The 12899-nt window shown below is 44.3% G+C and overlaps 1 protein-coding gene across 1 annotated transcript; it reads left to right on the top strand.

Annotated features, from left to right (window-relative positions):
* Positions 1–7709: 7709 nt before the first annotated feature.
* Positions 7710–12415, top strand: LOC123151372 (uncharacterized). Its single transcript, XM_044571100.1, has 6 exons — positions 7710–7848; positions 7935–8000; positions 8079–8130; positions 8897–8942; positions 9036–11503; positions 11595–12415. The coding sequence occupies exons 5-6, from the start codon at positions 10981–10983 to the stop codon at positions 12254–12256; spliced, it is 1185 nt and encodes a 394-aa protein (XP_044427035.1). The 5' UTR covers positions 7710–7848; positions 7935–8000; positions 8079–8130; positions 8897–8942; positions 9036–10980; the 3' UTR covers positions 12257–12415.
* The last annotated feature ends 484 nt before the right edge of the window (positions 12416–12899 follow it).

Raw genomic sequence — 12899 nt, 5'->3', positions numbered from 1 at the left:
GTTGTATAATATTGGCATGGAACAATAAAAAATTATAGATACGACGGAGGCGTTTCACTCCTCCTGGCGCGCCGTACAGGGCCGGCCGGCCTCCCCCCTTGCTCCTTTATATACGGGGGCAGGGGGCACCCTAGAACACACAAGTTGATCATTGATCTCTCCCAGCCGTGTGCGGTGCCCCCCTCCACCATAATCCACCTCAGTCATATCGTAGCGGTCCTTAGGTGAATACTGCGTTGATAGCTTCATCAACATCGTCACCATGCCGTCATGCTGACAAAACTCTCCCTCGAGCTCTACTGGATCGTGAGTTTGCGGGACATCACCGAGCTGAAAGTGTGCTGAACGCGGAGGTGCCGTACGTTCGGTACTGAGGATTGGTCGATCATGAAGATGAAAGACTACATCAATCACGTTATCATAACGCTTCCGCTTAACGGTCTATGAGGGTACGTGGACGACACTCTCCCCTCTCGTTGCTATGCATCACCATGATCTTGTGTGTGCATATGATTTTTTTTTGAAATTACTATGTTCCCCAACAGAATCGACATTGACTACGGCATTCTTCGTACGGCTACACCACACACACTCTCGGCTCCCTCGACAAACGACACAAAGGGCTACCGCCTTGCTTGAGCAACCTCGTTGGTTTCCACTCCAGCCACGACTTCCGTGATGCATCGACCGTTACGACTGTGGGGGATATCCGTCGGCTTGCCTTCGGATTCTTCTCCAGTCTCACCACCTGCATCTCTACCGTTGGGACTGCGGGGGGATATTGAGTATATTGATTATTTGGAAACATAGGATATACTGGGAAGTATTCTAGCTTGTCTTGTACTCCAAGTAGATCATGTACTCCTATATATATGCCCATGAGGCTCAAGAAATAAGAGCATCTCTAGCAGTTGCCCCCCCAGGACGCATAAAAATCGCCCCCTGGGGGTGAGCCGGTGATACAATCGGCGCTGGGGGCGGTTTTGCGTCCAACCGTCGCCCCCAGGCGCCGATATATGCCCACTTTTTGGCACACTTTCGGAGAATAAAGGGCCCATATGGGCGAGAATAGGCCCATATTCGGCGTGGTTCGCCATGGCTGGGCGTTGAATTATGAACATAAATATTTTTTATCACATAGTTCATCACAGAAAATCAAATAGTTCAACAAAATAGTACAACAACAAATAATTCAATACAAGTTATATAGTTCAACAAATAAAAACTCATATTTTATCACACGTCGTGCCCGGCGCCGCCCTTGAGCCTCCATAGGTGCTCCACCAGATCCTACTGCATCTGATGATGCACCTGTGGGTCTCGGATCTCCTGACGCATACTGAGGTAGGCAGTCCAGGTTGCCGGTAGCTGGTGATCAACTTCAGCTAGAGGACCCTGCCTGTAGTATGGTTCAGTGTCAAACACTAGGTCTTCTTGCTAGCTCTCGATGATCATGTTGTGCAAGATGACACAAAAAGTCATGATCTCCCACATTTGATCTTTCGACTAGGTCTCAGCAGGGTACCGGACAACAGCAAATCGAGATTGGAGCACACCAAATGCTCGCTCGACATCCTTCCGGCAAGCCTCCTGCACCTTGGCAAAGTGGGACTTCTTGCCTCCTGGCACAACGTTTGAGATAGTCTTCACAAATGTAGACCATCTTGGATAGATGCCATCAGCTAGGTAGTACCCCTTGTTGTAGTGCCGCCCATTGATCTTGAAGTTCACCGGAGGAGAATGACCTTCACCAAGCTTGGCAAAGACAGGGGAGCACTGCAGCATGTTGATGTCATTGTGAGTTCCTGGCATACCAAAGAAAGAGTGCCAAATCCAGAGGTCCTGTGTGGCCACCGCCTCAAGTACCACACTACAACCGCCTTTGGCTCCTTTGTACATCCCGTGCCAAGCAAATGGGCAATTCTTCCATTTCCAATGCATGCAGTCGATGCTTCCAAGCATCCCAGGAAATTCTCTTGCTGCATTCTGTGCCAGGATCCGAGCAGTGTCTTCCGCATTGGGTGTTCTCAAATATTGCGGTCCAAACACTGCCACCACTGCCCGACAGAACTTGTAGAAACACTCTATGCTGGTGGACTCGGCCATGCGCCCATAGTCGTCGAGTGAATCACCGGGAGCTCCGTATGCAAGCATCCTCATTGCTGTCGTGCACTTCTGGATCGAGGTGAATCCAAGTTTGCCGGTGCAATCCATCTTGCACTTGAAGTAGTTGTCGAACTCCTGGATGGAATTCACGATCCTGAGGAAGAGCTTTTGGCTCATCCGATAACGGCACCGAAATGTTTTGTCACCGTGAAGTGGAGCATCGGCGAAGTAGTCGGAGTAGAGCATGCAGTAGCCTTCAAGACGATGCCGGTTTTTTGCTTTCACCCGCCCCGGCGCCGAGCCACCTCGCCGCGGCTTTTCATTGCTCGCCGGTAGCTGGGCGAGGGCGGCGAGCACCATGAGATGCTCTTCTACCTAGACGTCGGCCTCGACTTCCTCCTCCAGCAGCGCGGCCAGCGCATCCTCGTCATCCGAGTCCATCGCCGGGCAGGCAAATCACCGAACACCTTGCGCCCGGTGGGCGTGTACCTACCGCTAAACTGCCCCTCCGCGGCCGGAAACGGCCAGCTGCTGGTGGAGGGGCTGCCTCGGCGAACCTCTGCTATTTTTTCGGCGGGGATTGTCTATCTAGCGGTGAAGGGTGGCGGGCGGCGCCGGGATAGCTAGTGGCGGCCGAGGGCGCGGGGGTGGGAGGCGAGTCGGGGAAGAAAAACTTGACTTTTCCACCTGATGGTGTGGGCCAGCCGCGCTTTTCCCTTGTGCCAGAGCCCCCGATCGCCCCCCAGTGCGCCGGGTTCGGCCTGCGACCGCCGGGCCCAAAAACGGGCCGAACCGGCGCTTTTCGGCGTCCCGGGGGCGCGACTGGGGCGTTTTTTTGGTGCCGGCGCCGAAAAAGTGACCGGGGGGCCTGTTGGGGGCGAGCTAGAGAAGCTCTAAACATCCAACATACAATCAACAATACTCCACCAATCCTCTCTCTCCCTTCTAAGAACTTGAACCCAATGCCTATATGTTGGCTCCGCCACTACCTACAGGGCTGGGAATATCACAGTCCTTCTAACACCATCCAATCACAGCAGGTTGGTTCGCCTGAGGAAGCGAAGTTTGATAGATGGGAAACGGATTACAGTTCTGTTTTCAGAAACAAAAAGGAAAACGTTTATACCCGGCGTGCCGGCCGAGTATTTCGCCGGTCGCGCGCTGCTCGTCCGATCCAGTAGGATCTAACACCCCCTTTTTGCCTAATGACGGGAAAATGGCGGGCGTGAGAATACGCGTCCACGTCATTGATACATAGTGAATAATTTAAATGCATAAAATAAAAATAGAATCAAACATTGCAGGTACTTCATTTCCAGAACTCTTACATTTACATAAAATTTTTGTTAATTACATCTCCGAAGAGAAAACACCTGATTAAGACTTCCAACATATCTATTACATAGCATCACAACACATGAGTACTACAAAATGTAGAAATAAAATAAGACTACAAAATGTAGAAAGAAAAGTCCTCCTCGCTGTCTTCGACGTCGGCGTGCTCTGGGAGCCTTCAACTTTGTCTATGCTAACATATGCGTTGCACAACATTCATGATTTGACAATGTTCATTCATATAGCACGTTTATGCCTAGCTCATTAACCATCGCAAATATGTAGTAGTTGTCTTATTTAATGGTTAACTAGCCGGGCTAACGGTGTATTTGCAATATAGGGCATAACTATTTTTATGAGTTGGGTTTACTTTATAGCAACGTATATAGCGTTGCCTGGAGCCATTATATGCGAGGACTATATGAAACTTGTTGGTAACATATTCGATCGCACTGTATTATGTTTAGTACGAGTAACATAGGCTATGACCCTAGTTACTTTTCTATGCATGGTACAATTTTAATCCGTATGAGAGATTATATTATGACATATGAGTTATGCTTAAATACTAGTTTTGCTTGTCTCAAACATGTCATATATGGGCATGCGACTAAGTGGATTTAGTCAAATATTTATATGGGTTTGAATGAGAATATTTCTTTTATAAAGTTTCACTTCACTTGTATTAGTACTAACATCATGTAGCAACTTCGTGCCCATATGTAGCATAACCAAATGAAGTGTCGAAACTTCTTCTTGCTTGTATTATCACCACGTAGCATAGATTGTATGCTTATGGTGTAACCAAACAGTAGTGTGTATCAATATATGTTTCACATGGACATGATGAAGTATATGACAATTCTCAAAGCCTAGATATATGACCCTAAACTATGAAGAGCCAAAGTCAGGTATATTGAGTTGTCATGGCTTTGTTTCATATGGGTTTTCATTAGTACAAAATCCGAGCGTATAATGCTACTTCTTGAGACTAATGAACATATAGATGCATGCTCCAAGTTTACACCCTATACTGACGCATTTAGGGGTCTAGCCAGACTATAGATTATATGGAAGGAACATCTGTGAATTTCCAACAAAATAGGACCCTTATGAAACCGAATCAATATGAGCTTTATTTCTATTTCTATCCTTGATCTGTATCAACATGGGATGCAAGATCACCATGAGACCAAATCAAGATGGACATATTTTTATTCTTGAATTGTATCAACATGGGATGCAAGATCGCCATGAGACCAAAACAAGATGAGCACAATTTTTGGTCTTGACTTATCCACATGGAGATGCAAGATCACCATGAGACCAAATCAAGATGGACATATTTTTATTCTTGAATTGTATCAACATGGAATGAAAGATCGCCATGAGACCAAAACAAGATGAGCATAATTTTTGGTCTTGACTTGTATCAACATGGAGATGCAAGATCACCATGAGACCAAATCAAGAAGAATTTTAGTTGCATCGTGTGCACTTAGTTTGCATCATTATAGGATTGAGGAGTGATATATGACCACTAGGCATCTCATGCATTATCTTGATTTGTATCATCATGGGATCAAGATCACCATGAGACCAAAACAAGAAGAATTTTGTGAGTAGAACCGAATATATATGAGATATGTGATGAAAATAAAGCATCATCGATGAATATATTTTAATCTTGAATTGTATCAACATAGGATGCAAGATCACCATGCGACCAAAACAAGAAGGAACATATTTTTTATTCTTGAATTGTATCAACATGAGATGCAAGATCCCATGAGACCAAAACAAGATGGGCATAATTTTAACCATGGTTTGTATCAACAAGGGATGCTAGATCCCATGAGACCAAACTAGGTGTGCTATATGGAGCGACGTAGAACACCAATAGTACTTTGAGACATATCGTGCAAGAGGAATGCATCAAGAAAGGAGCTAGAAGGTAGCCATGTATTCTCACCTTGCCTTGGTTTTTTTTTACGTGTGATGCGGACGAGCAACGCCGGCGTATAGCAGCTTGTGGGCGGTGCGGATGACGAGCAGTGCGGCCGACGACGTATGTGGACGGCGGCGAGCGGACAGCGACGACGGCGGCGAGCGGATGGTCAGCGATGACGGCGGCGAGCAGACGGCCGGCGGCGACGAAGCTAGCAGCGTATGTATGTGGGTGAGTGATGGATGGATGGATGAATGATGAGCTAGCAGTGATGGACTGAATAAGCGATCAATTGATGAGGTGAGCAGCCCTCTCTATGCTGGCCAACCATGTATTTATAGGGGAGCGGTGGATGCATCGATGTGCCTTGGGAGATTACCGCGCGCGCCAAGCTTCCACTCGGGCACGTCACAATCGTGCAGATCGTGGGAGCGCGGGGTGTCGCTGGCCGGGAGAGCTCCTCCTTGCCGCCTTCAGCGCCCGCTGGCAATTCTAGCGCTCGCTGTGTCGCTAGCATGGGCCTGGCCCAGCAGCGCACGCTTGCTCCCTCGATCGTTGGATGCCGCTGCTCGCTCCATCGCTGACTCCCGCTTGACCATTTTTTTATTCTAAAAACTGCTACAGTATAGACTGCGTTTTTTAGAAAAAAAACCGGTTTACAACAGTATATACTCTTGTTCTTAGAAAAAAGTTCATCGAACTTGAAAATAAGTTCATCGAATTTGAAAAAAAGTTCATCCATTTTGAGAAAAGTTCATCAAATTTGAAAAAAGTTCATAGAATTTGAAAAAAGTTCAATGAATTTGAAAAAAGTTCAGAGAATTTGAAAAAAGGTTCACCAAATTCGAAAAAAGGTCTTCGAATTTTAAAAATAGTTCATCGAATTTGAAAATGGTTCATCGAATTTGAAAATAGATTCACCGAATTTGAAAAAATGTTCATCAAATTGGTCAAAAAAGTTCATCTGATCCGAGAAAAAGTTCATCGATTTGCAGAAAAAAAAATGAAGAAAACAAGTTTCACGAATTTGGATAAGAAAGAAAAAAAGGGAAAAAAAGGAAAAGCAGAAGAAGAAGAGAGAAAACATGTATCTAATCAAACTCAGTGTAGTGGTCGATTGGTTGTGTCGCTGTAGTCTAAACTTGTGGTCGTGGGTTCGAAACCCAGCTCTTGCATATTTTTTGGAGTTTGGAAAAGAGAAAGAAAAGTTAAAATTGAGCCGAGCCGGCCCAACGTAACGGGCGCCTTAGGAACCAGCTCTGGCCGGTACGTATAGTGGAGACTTGCTCTCGTTTAATTGAGACGTCAGGAGCACAGCTGGGCTTGGCCCCATCAAATCTAATTACATGACTAGGCTCTAATTGCATGCAGGTATGGCCTTTCTTCTTACGTGCATGCACTCCCTTGGACTCACGTATGGGCCTTTGGTTTAATCAATGCTTAATGCATGCATGCCCAAGGCATAGGGGAGGACGCTGCTGGATGGGCCATGGGCTGGGTAATTACTTTATTAATCCCATGCATGCATGCATGTAGGTAGGTGCATGTATGTGTCCTTTTCACGTAAGTGCACTAGGCCTTGCTCATTATGCGATGTCCCTTTTTTTTAAACATCGCCGCGCATCACATTATTTTACGGAAGTATCGTGCCAATATTTTCATTTAGCGATAATGGGATAATGTGATATAATATTTTGGCAATATTAGCATGGTCTATGAAACTTTGAATTTGTGCCAATATCGGAATTTCGCCGTTGATGATGGCATATGTGTATGACAGTCATATGTCGTCTAATTTAGACGACGATATTGTTCCTTCTCTTTTATTTCCGGGTCCTTTGTTTTATATTGAGCGGCGCCACGGAAATTCATCATGATATTTTTTATCCGCGTATTCGGCAACTCCGTATTTTTTTCATTTTGTGTAAATGATTTTATTTGAATAATATCTATGCGTCATATTTTACTTTGGCCGAAATCGGTGTCAACAGATGCCCCTCGAGGTCTGAATGTGAATATATTTTTTTATTCGGATTCAGAGCTCGAAAATATATGTATCTTTTTTTTTTACTGCCTCCAAGATTTGGCTTAATCCTAGTAGTGTACGCATACTTTTAAAGTGGCCGGCTTCATGCTCGGCCAGGTGCATTGTACATGCATTATTTTAAAAGTCTGTTATGATCCTTTAATTGGATAAGGACTTAATCCTGGAGGGTTGTTGGCTCATGTTGGAAATTAGTTGAGATTCTCAAGGATAAGGACTTGCGATTTAAAAACAAGTTATCCACAGCTAGCTGCCGATATCCCATCCAGGTACTGGCGAGCATCTCTCTTGCCGTTCAGTTTAGTAACAAACCAAGCGTATTTTCTTCTATTTTCATATCCTCTGGGCTTCGGTTCGCTTGTAACTACAGCACTTTGCCGATCTTGATCAGACTCTGCTCTCCGGCAAACTTGGGGTACGTATCACGATTAAGGCAGTGATGGCATTTGCCCTTGCGTCTCCATCATCCAGCTGAACTCCGATTTGCTTTTCTTTTCTTAGGCACAGAAGCTAGCAACTCCCACACGAAGAGTCGAAGATGCAGATTGATTCCTGCCTCACATGTTGGTGAGTACGTGATTGCTACTCTTAGGAGTAGATGGTTAATGTATCTTAATCTGACTTCCCATCTCTCCCTTTTTTTAGGTGAGATGATTACAATCTAGTAGAACAGATCACACGTCTTTTTTCCGGCCAGGTAACACTCCGAGGCCTGTCTCCTTCTTGTTTTATTTTGTTTAAAGTAGGATATGTACAGTAGACATGCACGATAATGCACATCAGCATGGCATGCGATTTCATTTGAGTACACTTATATGGTATCTTGCTTAAACGTATGTGTGATCAAGCAATATATTGGTCTCGTGGTTGGCGTGCCGGCAGGTTTGTATGAACTTGGTCCGTGGTACAGCCGTTGAGATCAATAAATATAGCATATATGCTTACAATATGATTTCTTCCCAGTTGGCGTTCCGGTAAGTCCGTATATCGGCTTGGTCCGTCGTACAACTGCGGAGAAGATTACAAGTGCCATGTATATTTATTATACCAGCAATATGTTTTTTCTCACGGTTGGCGTCCCGGCGAATCCCTATGTGGGCTTGGTCCGTCGTACGACCGTGGAGATGATTATAAGCGCCACATATATATTATGTCGAATTTTTTTTTCACGGTTGGCGTCCCGGCAAGTCCCTATGTGGGCTTGGTCCATCGTACGACCGTGGAGGCAATTATTAGCGCATATAGATTATGTTGAAAACATATTTTTCCTACGGTTGGCGTCCCGGCAAGTCCCTACGTGGGCTTGGTCCGTCGTACGACCGTGGAGACGATTATAAGCGTCACATATATATTATTTCAAAAATATGTTCTCCTTTTTGCAACAAGCACATCATAACATATATATCATATGCTTGGGTCTGATGTCTTTTATTTACTCGAGTGTTTCCCTTTTTGTTTTATAGGAAAAGTATTTAATGGTTGGCTGGAGATAGTTGCTAATAAAGCTAGGTAACACACCGTGACATTTCTCCCTTTTTTTACTAGGCGTTTATTTTTACACATATACATGACATCATATTCATTTTATGCCTTTTCATATAGATGGCGCATGGTCAAGAGTCTGTTCCTTCCAATGAACTATCGATTTGTCAGTTAGCTGAGCGGCATCTATATGAGCCTAATACTAGTGAAGAGGTCAACCCAGTGATCAGACAGCAGGTGCTCACACATGCGGATTTGACGCGCCATCCTCGTGGTTGGAATGTGGGGTCTACTCTTAGTGACTATTCTTTTCATCCACTAGCACCTTATCCTAAACCCGATCATGAAGCCTACACCCTAGGGACCAGGATGGTAGCAAAAGGTCTAGGTTGGGATGGTCACACAGTCGAGTATGTTCCGCATCCTAAAGGCTATGTTGAGTGGGGCATCTCTATATTGAATAACCACTCGTTTTGTTTAAAAGGAGAAGCGGAGAACACCGATTACATATATGGGGCCATTTATTGCTCCCTCGGTGAATATGAAGTTTCGGATTCGCTACTGAGGTCACTACTGGAAAGATGGGATCCAGAAACAAATACTTTTCTTTTTTCATCTGGTGAACGTACCGTGACTCTGCTTGACAAGCTTCTAATGTCGGGTCTTCCTTCAGTTGGAGATCCATACGAGGAATATGTTCCCTCTATAGATGACCTAGAACCTTCAAAGCTTATGTTCCCAAATTTCTTATCTCGCCTTTTAGAAGAATTCTATCGGCTCAGTCGCGAAAATGGAAGTGTGACTTTTCAAGTTTGGTGTGACCATTTCCATAACAAACGCGAACGCACTTCATCTTTCACCTCCCTTCGGGAACAACACATATACGTTGCGGCTTTTATAGCCCACTGGCTTTGCTCTTACGTGGTTGTTGGTGGGAGGCCTTATATTCGTCCTGGTGTCCTTCTTATGGCCTCTTGGATCGTTGCGGGTCGCAAGATCTCTTTGGCCCCCTAAGCACTTTGTTCATTGTATTATTCTCTTCGAAGGATCAGTATGCACCCTGTTGCTCCCTCCTATGAGAAAAGAATTTGGCCAGTGCATTATATCTCGGGGTGGATGGGTCTTTATCTGAGAAAACCATTTAAGGACAAAGTGAAAGGGAAACATCTTCCAGATGTTAAGCAACTGCCGATGCGTCCAACCATGGTTAAAACTATGTTTTGGGTTCCCATAACTTTCAGTCCTGCTAAGGCACGCATTTTCCTTGATGACCGAGCCAATATTTTTTGGAATCCTTATACTCCAAAGAACTTAGTCGGGGTGGATCAGTTGCAAAGGTCCTTCACCATTTCTTCACATTGGGGTATGCTTCCATGGATGCGTGCTACTGATGTTGATGATCTTTGCATAGCGGAGCTATATCATCCTGATCGAGTTGCACGACAACTTACTTTGAGACAACAAGTGCCCTATGCTTCGTTGGTCAGCGTGTACACAAAGGAGGATACTAGCGTTGCATATGCGTATTGGTCGCATTTGTTGGGCTTGGACCAAGGAGAGTTCCAGTACCTTCTTAATGATGTGCATGAGGCATTTTCTTCTGTGGCCTGGAACAACTGGTGGGTGGGATTTATGAAACCATTAACAGCATATTCAATACTCTTCGTCCGGGCATCTTGAATGGTCCGAATTATAATCCGCGGAAACGTAATTTTCTGAAACGCGGAGAGGAGTACATAGTTCCTCGCAAGCTTTTAGAGAATGATTTTGTTGTTATAAAGGAAGTCTCTGCCAGGGGTAAGGAGGAACATATTACAACCATCAAATTGAATGGAAAGAGAATTATGGACCACTGGCGTCCCATTTTGTGTGGCTTTCTCTCAAATGGTGAACCTTTAATCAACTCTAAAAAGGTAAGATATATACATGTATATATATTTGGTACTACCGTAGTTCATTTGCTCCTTTCTTTGTCTCATTTTTCCTATATCTCCTCTTAATAGAAGAAGCGAAAGGTTAAGGATGTTGTCGCTACTCAACCCATGAAATCTAAAGAAATGAGTTAATGGTCTGCGTACAACTTGTTCATTTCTTTGTTGTACTAATCAGTACTAATAATATCATCCTTTTATATATGTGGCTGCAGCAAAGTGGCGTACCAAAGTCTGTTGTTGCAGTTGGTTCTTCCTCTGCTCATCCATTGCTAGTGGGTAGTGATGATCTTCCGAAAACTGCCCCGGCCACCGGCGGACAGAAGCGTAGAAATTTATCGCCCACTCATGCTGACGAGGAAGAGAGGCTCCCCCTCAAACGCAAACTTGATTTTTCCCTAAAATATGATTTTTCTGAACCAATAACCTTGGACGGTCCGTCATTAGATGTTGAACTCAGTAACCTTGTTAATGATGAAGATTTTGGCCATGTTCTCACAGGAGAAAAGGACCATGGCCTTGGTGACCTTTTCGATTTATCCGTCGAGGATTATACCATTGGCGAGTGTGGCACAAGTCGTCTACCTTCCAGCCCGGGTGTGACAGAAGATGTGCCCCATACCCCTAGTGCTCTTGATTTCTTGTCAACTTTACCTGGTAGTTTATTTACCTATAAATATTTATTTAATTGGCCGTGTCTATGAACCATCATTATCATCAAATTCTCACGACTCTTCCTTTTTTTTAGGTTGTGACCAAGAAATTCGCCACTCACTAGACCTTGAGGTGATGGTTGTATCAGGGAAAGGCGCACAGATGGACTACAGTTTCATCAAGGACACGTTTATGGATGCTACGGATTTCGTAGTGAAACGAGCCCTCGAAGGACTGAATGACTTTACCCTTGGTGATCCCGAGCGACGCATCATGCTTGAGAGTGTTTCTCAGACGCTGCCCACGCAAGTGCCTGAGGTAGCTAAGGTGCAGGCCATGTTGGTCGGGCTTATTGAGCTTTCCAAGAAGTTGGAGGGTGGCCAGACCAAATTCACGAAGGAATCCGAGCGAGATGAACATGTTGTTGCTGAAGTAGAACTTAAGATTAAGTCTGGCCATGAAGTTTCCAAGGACATAATTGGGGACTTATCTGCCGTGGAAAAGAAGTGCACTGAAATGGAGGCACGGGAAGCAGAACTGAAGGCCCAGCTTGAAGAGGTTACTGCTACTTTGCACAAGCTTAAATTGAAAATGGAACAACGCCGGCAAGCACATGAAGCCTATCAATCTGAACAGAAGAAGTTGCTGAAGAGTCTACAGGATACCAATGCTGGCAAACGTACAAGGCTTGCTGAATTTAAACAAAACACAACAGATTTAAAGACCGAAGCAAGTCAGCTGTTGAACAACCTGTAGAACTGGCGAGCTCCTTGAGAGCGCGTCGACTTCATTTAGTTTTTTTTGGCCATTTCAATCCATCATTCCGCTTTGAACCATTTAATTTCAGTCTTCAGTTTCAATTCAGATGTATCAGTACTTTGTTTATTCACGTGGGAACTCCAAATTTTATGCATGATGTGCTAGTACGCCAGCCTCGACGTTGAAGCATCCTTATTTATTTACACTATCGTTGTGTATGGCCTGAAGCCTTATTTATTTTATCCTATTTTTTATTATATAAATGCATGTACGTACCTTTTTTTGTACGACGGTTTAAGCTTATGAAGTCTGAAGCCTGTTTTATTTTTTATTTTTTTACATCATAGTTTATACTCGTAAGTTGTTGGAGTCTATAAAAAAATATCTGCCACAGTTTAGACTCGTAAGTTTATTGGAGTGAAATTTATTTACTTTATCCTAAGTGCCACAGTTTAGACTCGTAAGTTTATTGGAGTGATTTTGGTGTGCCCCGGTTTATACTCGTGAGGGTATGGAGCGCCCTCGATGATTTATTTTCTTTGCATCACAGTTTATACTCGTAAGTCGTTGGAGTAAAAAAATTTTGTGTCCCAGTTTAGACTCGTGAGGGTATTGTCGTGGTTCTAACTCTGACAGTGAT

This window comes from Triticum aestivum, chromosome 7A (genome assembly GCF_018294505.1).
Source record: "Triticum aestivum cultivar Chinese Spring chromosome 7A, IWGSC CS RefSeq v2.1, whole genome shotgun sequence".
Classification (NCBI taxonomy): domain Eukaryota; kingdom Viridiplantae; phylum Streptophyta; class Magnoliopsida; order Poales; family Poaceae; genus Triticum; species Triticum aestivum.
Note: the sequence above shows the minus strand (reverse complement) of the source record. Positions and strands in the feature narration are given on the sequence as shown.

What these genes read in the sequence shown, in the direction of transcription:
- LOC123151372 (XM_044571100.1), top strand. Translation starts at nt 10,981, where the DNA reads ATGGTCTGCGTACAACTTGTTCATTTCTTTGTTGTACTAATCAGTACT. An exon ending in TTTCTTGTCAACTTTACCTG is followed by an intron (nt 11,504 to 11,594) that starts GTAGTTTATTTA and finishes CCTTTTTTTTAG; the next exon opens with GTTGTGACCAAGAAATTCGC.